Source organism: Mobula birostris, chromosome 6 (genome assembly GCF_030028105.1).
Source record: "Mobula birostris isolate sMobBir1 chromosome 6, sMobBir1.hap1, whole genome shotgun sequence".
NCBI classification, from domain to species: domain Eukaryota; kingdom Metazoa; phylum Chordata; class Chondrichthyes; order Myliobatiformes; family Myliobatidae; genus Mobula; species Mobula birostris.
The window spans coordinates 136848593-136863179 of record NC_092375.1 but is presented as its reverse complement, the minus strand read 5'-3'; the positions used below and the strand labels follow the sequence as shown (position 1 = coordinate 136863179).

Genomic DNA, 14587 nt, shown 5'->3' with positions numbered 1-14587 from the left:
ACAGTAGAGGAGGCCATAGACTGACATGTCGGAATGGGAAGTAAAATTAAAATGGGTAGTCACTGGGAGATCCCACTCTTTCTTGCAAGCAGCACAGGTGCTCGTTGAATCGGTCTCCCAATCTACATTGGGTCGCACTGATGTACAGGAGGCCACACCGGAAGCACCAGATACAGTAGAGGATCCCAACAGACTCACAAGTGAAGTGTCGCCTTACCTGGAAAGACTGGGACCATGAATGGTTGTGAGGGAGGAGGTGTAGGGGCAGGTGTAGCACTTGTTCCATTTGCAAGGATAAGTGCCAGCAAGGAGATCAGTGTTTCCACAGAGATCAACTTATCTTAACTGTGGTTTAGCATGCCTGGGACCCTGTGCCGTAGTTAGTTAATATTTGTTGTTCTTTATTCACAGTTGTTGCTATCTATGACTATTCAAAAGACAAAGAAGATGAATTGTCTTTCCAAGAAGGCGCTATCATATATGTGCTGAAGAAAAATGACGATGGCTGGTATGAAGGAGTGATGAACGGTGTGACTGGTCTGTTCCCTGGCAATTATGTGGAATCCATCATGCACTACGCAGAATGAGGTGCTGAAGGCAGCTCCTCCACCCTCCTGCTGGTGTGCTGCCACACTCTGTGGCTTCCTGTAATGCTCGGACATGCACAAGCTGAAAATGAAGGATTCAAGTAAACAATACGCAATATACATTTATTGAACCAGGACGGAGCAAAGTGACATTGTCTCTTGGGAAGCTCTGATTCCAATGTAAGATCTGGTGACTGTTGTGAAATGAGCTCTGTGCACGCGTGCATACAACCAAACAAACATACATACACACATACATACACACACACACACACACACACCCATCCTTGCACAAACACATATTCTCTCTCTCACTCTCTCTTTCTCTCTCTCTCACACTCACACGTGCGTATTCTCTTGCTCTCACTCTCTCTCTCACCTCTTTCGCTTTCTCAAATGTGCAATGCAGTCATTCCTGGTGTTAAAGGGTTGACCGATACCACCATTACTACAGGGCAAGTACCTTGCCAGGTCCAAACAAACTGCATCTGTGGTGCTGCCAGATTCTGAATTAAGCTATTTTCTGTCTCATTTTTTAAAGATTCTGAAAGTAGTTATTCCTGATGGCTCAATATGGGCATCAGTTGGAAGCAGTTATATTACAGTACTAATTTACACAGCAGCCGTATAGGATATGCTGGCAGATGACTCATATATGAGTGCTTTGTTCACCTGGAAGCATGGAAACTGACATTTCTTTGAAGCCTGGCAAGTATACTTTGTTGTCATCTCTAACTGAGAAACAGCTGTACCTTCCAGGGGTTGTTCCCTTGTAAATGGGAGGGGTTGGGGCATGCCTGGAGAGAGCATCATGGGTAGGATTACGTGAGTACAGATTTGTGACTCTATGATAGTTGATTATAGTGTTGTTAAGGACTGGTATATCCCTAGAAAGCACTGAGATATTATTGATGGGAACAGATTTATTACTGCGTAAACTGTGGTACATAATTAAATGTTCTACAAGTGTTTAATGATAGAATACAATACTAATGTGTATTGGGTTGCATAGAAATTTCTGGAGAATGGGTTGGACTGCAAGCATAACACAGTATTATAAACTAAGATTAATAATTTCTCCAGTTGTGTCAAGTATGTTAATCAAGGTTAGAAGCAGCAAGACTAATACCCTTTTTGTGATTTCTTCAACTTTTTCCTTAATTTGTTGAATGATATTCTTGATCCCAGTTGATCACTGAATAAATAGAATTTATGGAGATTTATCAATGAACGCTTGAGAAATTAAGTTGTTCTGGTGCAAATTATAGATATCGCAAACATGGACTGGGGAAATAGTGGGTGGAGGGGATTGGGAAGAGAGTTGAGGAAGATGACAAAAATTTGACCAGGTTACTAGGATGTGAAGGACTTCACTCTGTGTTAATTGAATATGCATTTTGGTTACTGCATTGAGATTTGATCTATTTTCATCTCACATTTACACTGCTGAAGTAGAAGAAGATTGTGCCTCAGTGAATTCAGTAGGATTGTGCGATCTGGACTCAGACATGAAGAATGAGACCAACAGGTATCTGGACCTGGTGGAAACTTGCCAGACTGCTGGAAGTAGAACTCAAGTTGGTAGAAGTAAATGGGTATAAGCAAAAGTCCTCTTTAACGAATGAATGAATATGATCTAGAGACCAACCATTACCCATTTGAGTTTCAATATCTTGTGTGACAACTAATTGGTGATCTTGAGTCAGGTTTCATAAATGGTTCTGTTTATTACTGCTTTCAAATGGGATTGCTGAGATTTCTGGAGTTTGTGTGGCAATCCGTACAGCTGTTGGGTGGACAGTAGAGTTACTTGTTTGTTGCCAACATTGCCTTTCAGAACTATCGTGGTTTTGAGGAAATCCAGCCATTGCTGTGAGCACTCCAAGAAAATAACATAAATGTTAAACAAAATTCATCTTTATGAAATATTAAAGGTCATCAAACTCCATTTTGTTAATCATGTCAAATAACAAAAAGTTAGTTCACTTCCAATTAGCATAGACAGGGCAATATTGGTAGAAGATTGGTCAGTGGCATTTAATGATGGTGCAGAGAGATTGGAAATAATGAATATAACTCCAAGGATGACGTCAAACCAGAGTTGGAGGTTCTTTTTCTAATTCACCGATGTACTGTGTTGACAATCTTCAGCATGTACACATTCACTCTAAAGCATGGATCTTGAGATTAACTAGTGACTTCATAGTCCAAAAAGTGTAGTTTCTCTGAAATTGTCACAAACAGCTATTGACTTTAACTGCGTTGTCTTGCCTTCTTAAGACCTTGAATCATTAACTTCTGAGTTCAAAACCAAATACAACTCAAGCTCATAATCAGTATTCATGGCTCAATTTGGGAATGCTTACTCAGATTTTGGCAAAATTGGTCAAACTTTGGAAAAGAATCTGCAAATGGGTTTGGTGTGAATATGGGAAAAGCACCTTAAGGTAAGAGAGTTAATGTTCTAGCAACAAGAAATCTCATGAACTGAAATTTGTTCTTCATCTGAACTTACCTTGCGATATGACCGTTACTTCAAAATGATATAAGTTTCATGCTACTTTTTTTTTTAGGTGATGAGCTCCATTTTACATGAATCATTTTTTAAAAGAGGCACGAGTTTCAGGCAGTGAAGGCATTCACATGTACACCTGTCAATAGCACACAATAATAGTAGCAAATATACTTTTGTCATGAATCTATATTATAATTTATACCTGAGCCTCTGTTTAGGACATAAAAATCTTTAAAGAAATGAAACAACTGCCTGAGGATGTGGTACTTTTGAAAAGCCCAGTGCTTTAGATTGTGAATGGGAGTCACTGGCCTTGTAGTACTGGTGCTTAATGTATCGGTCGACCCTTTGGTTTCTTTGCTTATTATTGCAGTAATAATGTGTAAATATCCTCATTGGTTTTATGCATCATTTTGTAAGATTGAAGTCCTCTCTTGGGTTGGCTAAGATGCTGTGTAAAGAATACTGACTAGAGCTTGATATAAAAGAATCTGTGTCTGTAATGTTTGAATAGACTGCATGCTATAGTCCCTGTCCTGGAGCTTGCTTTAATTCTTCACATTACCCTCCTCTTCAAGCTGAACTTTTTCATTTCTTGTTGTGGGTGGGATCGGAATGTGTGCCCACCTACTCTGGCACGGAAGTGTAGGGATTTTTCACTTTTCCAAGGCCCACCAACATGCAATACTACCAGATGACCCCTTCATTGCACTGCCAAATGCTTCTTATTCACTGCCAAGTTTTCCCATAAAAGCATCGCCAAATTTTACCTTCATTGAAATGCACACATATTCCAAGGCAATAATCTAAAAGGAACCTGCACATTACTAACTGATTTGAGGTTTCCCTTATAGCACTAATTTTGAGTGGGCATTTGGATACTTTCCCTCTTCCCCCCCCACCAACTTGTTTTCCTGATTTTTTTTCCCTCCTCTTTTGAACAGCTGGGGTTTGCTGCTGACTTTTCTATATTATGTGACTTGATTGCTTTGAAAACCCACCCTTTAATAGAAAATATGAAAACAGATGATATATGGTAAAAGATTGAAAGATGTTTTCAGAGGGACCTCTATGTCCTTGTACGTGAAACACGGGAAGTTAACATGTAGGTACAGTAAATGCAATTAGGAAGGCAAAAGGTATGTTGGTCTTTATTAACTATGTTCTGCATGTAACAACCACTCTCTCCAATTTAGAGCCTGGGTGAGACTATTTGTTATATTGTGTACTGATCTGATCTATGAAGGATATATAGAGTGCAATGAGGCTTTGCCAGATTGATTTTTCAGGCTGCAGGGATGTCTTGTGAGGAAGTATTCAGCTGAACAGGCCTGTACTCATGTGATGGAGAAATGATATAAATATATAATATTCATAAACAACTGGATTAATATGCAGTCGGTTTCCCCTAGCAAAAGTGTCTAGGACTAAAGGTCACAAATACAAAGCAAGAGGTCAACCATTTAGGATAGAAGTGAACATATTTTTTATTCCACCCAGAGGGCTGTAAATCTCTGGAAGAAGACTGCGAAGCTCAGTCAAGACAAATATTAAAGGAATCAAAGGATTTAAGTTAATGAAGGAAAATATACTGAGGTAGAAGATTTGCCATCATCTTAGTGTATATTGGAGCAGGCATGAGGGACCAAATAGACTGCTATTTTTGATGTCTTAAAGGATCATTTATGTACTAGGTTAACTAATTCGATGCCACCTTCTAATTCATTCCTCACAACAGACATACTGCTCCCTTGTTTTTTGCTGTCTGTTAATGTGACTGAGATCTTATTTATAGTTGCAGTGTGGAGATTTCTAATCTTGAGATCAGTTTTACAACAATCCCTGAGATTTTTAAACTGCATTGTTGATCCTCAGTTAAATACCATAAGGAACCCAAACTTTGGCCTAAGGGACAAATTAGGAGTTGGAGCCTCTGTGACTCAGAGGTGTCGAGAAGCCATCACTACAGAATTTGGGGCTTTCCAATACATGTGCCTTTGTGCTGAGCTGTCTCCGAGGTTATCCAGTGAGCCATGTCTGAGCTTAGTGGTTGCAGTCACTTAATAAAATGTTACAATGGTTAAGTGGTATATAATGTTTATCTGACACCACTTAAACAAATTTCTACTACAACCATGTGGCTTGCAAGACTACAGAAGCAGATGTTACCCGAAAGGTTGAGATTATTGTCAGTTAAGAGGTGGCACAGTATTGCAGTTAATTGAAATGCTGCCTGATAGCTCCAGCTGGTCAGGTGCAAGACTTCCAATCCTCTCTTCCATTGCACTCTGCAGTGCCCTACCATTCATAGTATGTCCTACTCTGGTTTGACTTTCCAAAATGCCTCACATTTACCTATATTGAAATCCATTTGCCGCTCCTCAGCCCACTTCTTTAACTGATTATGGTTCCCAACAACATTAAATCTGTGTCAGCTGAAAGCTTACTGATAAGCCTTGTATATTTGAATCCAAATCAATTATATAAATAACAAGAAACGAGAGTCCCAATCACTTGTCAACAGCCTCCGTTCTGAGAAACAACCTCGAACCACCATCCTCTGCTTCCTACCTCTGAACTAATTTTGAATCCACTTAACTAGGTCTCTGTGGATTCCATGCAAACTAACCTTCCAGACCAGTCTACCATGCATAACCTTGTTGAAGGCCTTGTTAAAGTCCAAGGAGACAATACTCACAGCGGTATCCTTATCTTCCTTTTTAGTAACCTCTTTAAAACAAATGGAAAAGGTTCATCAAGTGCATCTTTCCATGCACTAAACCATGCTAACTCCTCCCAAAATGACTCTGTCTGTCCAAATGCTGGTAGGTCCTGTTTCTCAGAAGTCCCTTCAGTAACTTCCACACTATTGATATCGGGCTAGGCAGTTCCTGCCTTGTCTTTACTACCCTTTTCAAACAACAGAACAACATTAACCCTTTCCAGTCTTCAAGAACTTCACCAGTGGCTAATGAGAAAACAAATATTTCTGCAAGGACCCCTGCAATTTCCTCTCAAGCCTCCACAAAGTTCAAGGATGCACTTGGTCAGGCCCCAAACATTTATCCACCCTAATGTACTGTAAGGCTGCAAGTACCTCCTCCCTGCAAATACAAATGATCTCCAAAACATCTCTTGTTTCCCTTATCTCTTGAGCAACCATGGTTTTCTCCTCAGTAAACACAAGGGGAATTATTTGTTCAAAGTCCCACCCATCTCTTGTGGCTTAAGACATAAGCAGCTCTGCTGATCTCAAAGGGGACCTATTCTATCTATGGTCACATTTTTAATAAAGCTTTAGAAGTACTTCTGATTTTCCTTAATCTTACTGGACAAATCCATCTCATAAGCACTTTGTCCTTCTGATTTCCCTCATAAGAGTATTCTTAATTTTTTTTTTTGGTCATTAAGGGATTTGCACAATCCTGACCTCTTAAGCACAATGTATGATTCTTTCTTTTCCTTGACCAGAGCCTCAATATCTCTGATCAAAGTTCCCTAAACTTGCCATGTTTACTCTTCATTCTAGCAGGAGCATGTTTCTCTTGGGCATTTGCTCTCACACTCTTAAAAGCCTCCCACTTATTACCCAGTCAGACTCTGCTAGATTCCCCCAAAATTAGCCTACTGTAGTTTAGGAGCCTAAACTGTGGACCTGTCCTATCCTTTTCCACCACTACCTTAAAACTAATAGAATTACCCTGTGTGGTCATTAGGCGCCATCGTAGCAATTAGGGCAACACTATTACAGCTTGGGGCATGAGAGTTCATAGTTAAATCCCGGCATCTTCTGTAAGGAGTTTGTTCATCTTCCCCGTGGAATGCGTGGGTTTTCTCCAGGCAATCTGGTTTACTCCCACAATCCAAAGAAGTAGGCTAATTGGTGGTTGTAAATTGTCCCATGATTAGGCTAGGTTTAAATTGGGGGTTGCTGGGCAGTACAGCTGGAAGGGCCTGTTTGGCACTATCACAAAATAAAGTATTCTCTGACTGCCTCATTCGTTTAGAGGGGGCCCAGTATTGCACTTTCCAAGTTGGACCCTCTATATATTGGCTCAGGAAATTTCCCTGGATACATTTCACAAATTCCATCCTATCCAGGTCCCTTAATATTCTGGGTGGCACAGGCAATAATGAGGAAATCAAAATTCCCCACTCATGTAACCAATACAACCCTGTTATTCTTACAAATATGAGAAGTTTATTTACACACCTCCTCAAGTTCCTGCTGACTATGGGGGGGGGGGGGAGAGGGGGTATGTCTATAATACAGCCTCATTAGAGTGACCCTTTCTTGTTTGTAAGTTCTACCATATGGTCTCACTGTTATCGGAAAGGCTACAGCCTCTTCTTGCTTACCTGTACCTATACCTCTCATGCCTGTAACATCTGTATTCTGGAATACTAAACTGCCAGTCATGATTCTGTTACAGCCATAATATTCCAGTCCTCAGAGCCAATCCATGCTGAGTTTGCCTGTCTTACTTATTAAACCTCATGCACTAAAATAAATGCATTTGAACTAAATATTCACTTCCCTGTCTATCCTGATTACTAAACTTACTCTTGCTGATTAGTGCTTTCTCCTATGACTTGCTCCTGCTCAGAGTCCCACCACCCACTCTCTTGCCAATTTAGTTTAACCCATCCTGGGAGGCAACACACAATCCTAGCATTTCCTCTGTGACCACATAATCTTGCCCCTTTTGGGTCTCTATCACAATATCCCAACTACCCTTCTCCTCAACTTTGGGCCTCAATGCAGTGCCAGCAACGTGGCTACTGCTCCGCGTGTGGTATACCAGTTAGTGAGGGGAATGGCCATGCCTACTCCCCTTATTTTTCGTCAAAATCACCCATCTATCTGAAGTGTGACCACCTCAGTAGAAGTCTCATCTATGAAGTTCTCATCCTCCAACTCCAGCTCAAGTTCCTTGACCTGTGCCCCTCCACTAAAGTCTCTTGAGCAGAGGCCTTAACTCCCCAGTCTCTCAATTTCTGCTCAAAAAGGCCACTTAACCTTACACTCACCAGATATTAAGATTTGCATTTTTAAAGTTCCTGCTCTCACTCCATGCACCTCAGCCGCTTACTCAGCATCGTCACACCGAAAACTCCTGAGCCAAAGTGTCAGCTTCAACTCCTCCACTGGCTACTACAAAATGGCCACTCACTTGACCCAAGTTGCTTTCTTTTGGCTATTGTTAATTGCCAGTCATCTATCGACTACAATTAGTTGACGCCTCTTAAATTTCTGTAGTGAAACTCGCACGCACCAAGACTTGCCTCTTTAAGCTTTCCTGTTCTCCTGATAGCTTATAGATGGGACAATTTCACATCGGCTCCCAATGTTTTGTTTGGTCACAGTGGGGAGAGCAGGGCAACTAGACTGTGGCAACTGTCCCAACCTTGCTGGGCCTCTTTTCAAGTTATCATTTCTGTGTCATGACACCTTGCTGGTGAGGCCCTTTGCAGTAGAATGCCCCAGCTGGAACACAAATGACCTCATGCACTGCAGGGGGATAGGAAGCTGGTTAGGCAGCCACCCTATACAGTACCTGAAATGAATACAGCACTTCCCTTCAAATTATATCTTCGTCTTTCGCTTAAGAGAAAAGAAATAATCCCTCCTCATAGACGGGTGGTTGGGAAAATCGCATTTTTATTCTGAGTAGAGGAATTGGGAGGGATTTTGTGGATTAATTGATGATGCTAATTAAATCAGCAGCTCCTTTTATCATTGTATCATGCAACTACCAGGATGGTAGGGGCAGAACTAATTTTTTTTGAGTAATTACTATAAAAGGCTCCACAGAAGCCACATATATACTGTAGTGCAAACTGATGGTATCTAATTTAACATGAAAAGCCTCCAGGACATTTATTTTGAAAAGAATGGTGTGGTTGTCAGATTGAACTATATGAAGATCCCTGTCCCCTTCCCCTTGACACCAGGCTAAGACAGTGAACTCTGAACCTACTAATTTTTGCATCTCGATCCCTGCTAGAAATTAAAAACATTGATTTTATCCACTACTAGCTCCTCAGGTGAGAAAATAGGTCTGCTGTCTGCTCATGGTTCAGGGGCTCATTAACTGGGCTGAGGTTTGAAGGAGGGAAGTAATTGGTTTTTGTGCTTGCTGACACTAAACTCGGATCATCTTTTCTCCCCCTGTCTAATGGGTGGGACACAGCTGTACATTTTCTGTGCGTGCAAGAATAAAGTTTTGTGAATTAACTGTATCCTGTGTATATAAAAAAGTTTAAAGGCCTCGAGTCTTAAATAATAAAAAGATAAGTGACTGGAATGTTTAAAATACATCTACTGCAATTCACCAATAATTTGAATTTATATTTCTATGACTGAACTTTAGTTCAAACATACACAAGTTTCAAAAAAGGTTTTGATACTTTTAACTAAATGTTCTTTATTCTGAGCTCTGGAGGTGACCTGTTCAATCATACTGCAGAGAGATCAAGTTTTCTGGGGCCAGTTTTCTTAGAAATGACTGATGTTTACATGGTTCTGCATTAAGGCTGTTGCCTTCATCTTTATTGTGAAGGAAAAACTGCCCTTAAGCATTCCAGCTTTTTAGAATTAACATTTCATTCTTCAGGTCTATTAAAATTCAGGAATTGTAGAGCGATGCTAATTTTTATGAAAATCAGCAATCAAGAGCTGGTGGCAAAGGACAAATTACCAAATTTGTTGAAAATGAAAATACTTAATGTGCTTAGTGGCTGAAATTAAATGCAAGCAATCCTGATGAAGTGGGATGGGGTTAATTCCCTCAGTTGGTTATTGCTTGGGACAGTGAAGGCAGGCTTAATGTTTCACTATACAGCTTCCCAATCCAAACAAGTTCACATCTGAATCAGATATCACTGACATATGACATGAAATTTGTCGTTTTGCAGCAGTAGTACAGTGCAAGACATAAAAATCTATAAATTACTAAAATAAATAATTAGTGCTATAAAAAGGAGTATCAAGACTGTTCATGGACCATTAAGAAATCTGATGGCTGAGAGAAAATAGCTGATCCTGAGTCATTGAGTGTAGATGTAAAGGGTCCTGGACTTTCTCACAAATGTTAATAACAAGATGAGGGAATATCCTTTATGTGAGGGTGTTTAATGATGGATGCTGCCTTTTTGAGGCACAGCCTCTTGAAGATGGCCTTGATGCTGTGGAGGGTGCCGCCCGTAATAGAGCTAGCTGAGTCAAGAACTCTGCAGATTCTTGCAATCCTATGCATTGGAGCCTCCATATCAGGCTGTGAAGCAACCAGTCAGAATGTTTTCCACTGGACATCCAATGATATCTGTAGGAGTCTTTGGTGTGACATACCAGATCTCAAGCCCATAATGGAATATATCAACTGGCATGCCATCTGATATATGCCGTGTTGGACCCAGGATAGATCTTCTAAGATGTAAGATGTTAGTACCCAGGAACTTGAAGCTGCTCACTCTTTCCATTGCTGACCTCCAATGAGGATTGGGGTGTGTTCTCCAGACTTCCCCTTCCTGATGTCCACAGTCAGTTCCTTGGTCTTGCTACCATTAAGTGCAAGGTTGTTACTATGAAACCACTTGACCAACCAATCCAACTCACTCCTGTAAGCCACTCCGTTCCATCTGAGATTCTACCAACAGAGTTGTCATTGGCAAATAGTGTTCAAGTTGTGCCTGACTCCACAGTCATGAGTGTAGAACAATGGGCTAAGCACATATCCTTGAGGGTGGAGAAGATATTACTGACTTACACCGACTGTGTTCCTCCAATAAGGAAGTCGAGGATCCAATTGCAGAAGGAAGTACAGAGGCTCAGGTTTTGAAGCTTGTTGATTAGTACTGAGGCAATAGTAGTGCTAAATGTCAAGCTGTAATTGATAAATAGTATTCTATCATGTCTTGCAACTAGCTAGATGCTCTGAAGCAGGGAGGACAGCTAGTGAAATAGTGTCTGCTGCAGACCTGTTGTGGCAGTAGGCAAATTGCTGCAGGTTCAGGTTCTTGCTCTGTTTACCAAATAGGAATTGAACTTAAAGCCCTTCTTAGGCACTCCCTTGGGGTCAAGTATGTCTTGGTCCTTCAGCTTTTAGGGGTCTACAGTAACAGATGAGGAATAAGGATTATAAAAGGTGGGTTGTCAGTCCATTTCAAAACAAGGAGTGACTTCCGGGGTACCTAGGCGTGACTTGAGTAGCAGCAGTACTCTCAATGGATACGATTAAATATTCCCGTTTCAGCCTGATACAGCTGAGGAGCACAACTGCTTCCAAGGTCAATACAGTCAACAAGCATGTCTTAATGCATTTAAACAAACTATCGTTGCTTAGAACTGATGGAAACAACACTGATTGTAGTCGGAAGTGCCTACATAGGATACCACAGAGGAAGCATGGGTGCAGAGCGGGGTTAAAAGTGAGTTTCAGGAAACGGGGTTTTAAACTCCCAATACCGACTATCTTGCTAGCAAATGTACAGTCTCCGGTGAATAAAATCAGTGATCTCAGAGCTAGGGTGGTGAATCAGAGGGACATTAGGACTGCGTGTGTCCTTTGTTTCACAGAATCCTGGTTAACTCCTTCCATACCAGATGAAGTGATTCAGATTGACGGGTTCACTGTACACTGTCAGGATAGATTTATAGAGTCTCAAAAACAGAGGTGGAGGAGTATGCTTCATGATTAATTCTTCTTGGTGCACAAATATATCAATGCTGTCCCAATTCTGCTCACCAAATCTGGAATATCTAGCAGTTAAGTGTCGTCCTTTATACCTACCACAGGAGTTCTCCAGGGTCATTTTATTAGCAGTATACATTCCACCTCAGGCCAATGTCAATCAGGCTTTAGGTGATCTGAGCAATGGGATCAACATGCACGAAACAGCACACCCTAACACCTTCACCATAGTTTTAGAAGATTTTAACCAGGCCGAAAAAAAATCACTAAGCAATTACCATCAACAGATCACTTGCAATACCAGAGGAAACAACACACTGGACCATTGCTACATCACCATCAAGAATGCCTGCCATGCTATTCCACACCCTCACTTCGGGAAGTCTGATTACCTGTCTTTATTTCTTCTCCCTGAGTATAGGCAGAGACTGAAGACTACACCAGTAGTGAGGACCAATAAAGTATGGACAAGGGAAGCACAGGAGTGCTTACAGGATTGCTTTGAATCAGTGGAATGGACTATATTCAGGGATTCATCTTTGAACCTGGATGAGTATGCTGCAGTTGTTACTGACTTCCTTAAAACCTGTGTGGATGAGTGTATGCCTACAATGACTTACTTCACATTCCCAAACCTAAAGTCATGGATGAACCAGGAGGTATGTCGTCTGCTGAAGGCTAGATCTGTGGTATTCAAGTCTGGCGACCCAGGCCTGTACCAGAAAACTAGATATGATTTGCGGAGCTTAAAAACGCAAGCACGAGGAAATCTGCAGGTGCTGGAATTTCAGACAACACACATAAAAGTTGCTGGTGAACACAGCAGGCCTGACAAAGGGTCTCGGCCCGAAACGTCAACTGTACCTCTTCCTAGAGATGCTGCCTGGCCTGCTGCGTTCACCAGCAACTTTTATGTGTGGTGCATGATTTGCAGAGGGCTAATTCAAGGGCGAAGAGACAATTTCGAATGAGGTTGGAGGTGACATCGGATGTATGACAACTCTAGCAGGGTTTGCAAGACATTACCTCCTACAAAGTGAAACCCAATAGCATGAATGGCAGCGATGCTTCACTACCAGATGAACTGAATGCCTTCTATGCCCACTTTGAAAGGGAGAATATAACTACAGCTGTGAAGATCCCTGCTGCACCTGATGACCCTGTGATTTCTGTCTCAGAAACTGATATTAGGCTGTCTTTAAAGAGAGTGAACCCTCGCAAGGCAGAAGGTCCACATGGAGTACCTGGTAAGGCTCTGAAAACCTTTGTCAACCAACTAGCAGGAGTATTCAAGGACATTTTCAACTTCTCACTGCTACGGGCGCAAGTTCCCACTTGCTTCAAAAAGGCAACAATTATACCAATGCCTAAGAAGAATAATGTGAACTGCCTTAGTGACTATCACCTGGTAGCACTCACATCTACAGTGATGAGATGCTTTGAGATGTTGGTCATGACTAGACTGAACTCCTGCCTCAGCAAGAACCTGGACCCATTGCAATTTGGCTTATCGCCACAATAGGTCAATGGTAGACCCAATCAATGGCTCTCCACAGGGCTTTAGACCACCTGGACAACACAAACACCTATGTCAGGATGCTGTTCATTGACTATAGTTCAGCATTTAATACCATCATTCCCACAATCCTGAATGAGAAGTTGCAGAATCTGGGCCTCTGTACCTCCCCCTGTAATTGGATCCTCAACTTCCTAACCGGAAGACCACAATCTGTGCAGATTGGTGATAACGTATCCTCCTCGCTGACCATCAACACTGGTGCACTTCAGGGGTGTGTGCTTAGCCCACTGCTCTGCTCTCTGTATACACATGACTGTGTGACTAGGCATAGCTCAAATACCATCTTCAAATTTGCTGATGATACAACCATTGTTGGTGGAATCTCAGGTGGTGACGAGAGGGTGTACAGGAGTGAGATATGCCAACTTGTGGAGTGGTGCCGCAGCAGCAACCTGGCACTCAACGTCAGTAAGATCAAAGAGCTGATTGTGGACTCCAGGAAGGGTAAGACGAAGGAACACATAGCAATCCTCATAGAGGGATCAGAAGTGGAGAGAGTGAGCAGTTTCAAGGTCCTGGGTGTCAAGATCTCTGAGGATCTAACCTGGTTCCAACATATCAATGTAGATAAAAAGAAGGCAAGACAGCAGCTATACTTCATAAGGAGTTTGAAGAGATTTGGCATGTTAACAAATGCACTCAAAAACATCTATAGATGTACCATGGAGAGCATTCTGACAGGCTGCATCACAGTCTGGTATGGGGGGGGGCGGGGCTACTGCACAGGATGAAAGAAGCTGCAGAGGGTTGTAAATCTAGTCAGCTTCATCTTGGGTACTAGCCTACAAAGTACCCAGGACGTCTTTAGTAGGGAGTGGTGTCTCAAAGGCAGCGTCCATTATTAAGGACCTCCAGCACCCAGGGCATGCCCTTTTCTCACTGTTACCATGGGGAAGGAGGTAAAGAAGCCTGAAGGCACACACTCAGTGATTCAGGAACAGCTTCTTCCACTCTGCCATCTGATTCCTAAATGGACATTGAACCCTTGGACATTACCTCACTTTTTTAAAAAATACTGTATTTATTATTATTATTTCTCTCCCTTCTATATTATATATTGCATTGAGCTGCTGCAACTAAGTTAACAAATTTCACATCACACGCCAGTGATAATAAACCTGATTCTGATTCATCCTTTTCTTGGGTGGATAACACTCTATAATGTTTGTATCAGTGAGATTTAGGAATCAATTATAAAAAAAATTATGAAATC

General features: G+C 41.6%; 1 protein-coding gene across 5 annotated transcripts in view; it reads left to right on the top strand.

The window, feature by feature from the left end:
- LOC140199398 (abl interactor 2) overlaps nt 1–9421 on the top strand; it is a 161604-nt gene extending 152183 nt beyond the window's left edge. For all 5 annotated transcript variants that reach the window (XM_072261425.1, XM_072261424.1, XM_072261422.1 and 2 more), the window contains one exon: nt 412–9421. In XM_072261425.1, coding sequence (XP_072117526.1) covers nt 412–587 — 176 coding nt within the window. In that variant the 3' untranslated portion in view covers nt 588–9421. The remainder of the gene's footprint in view (nt 1–411) is intronic.
- Nucleotides 9422–14587: the final 5166 nt, after the last annotated feature.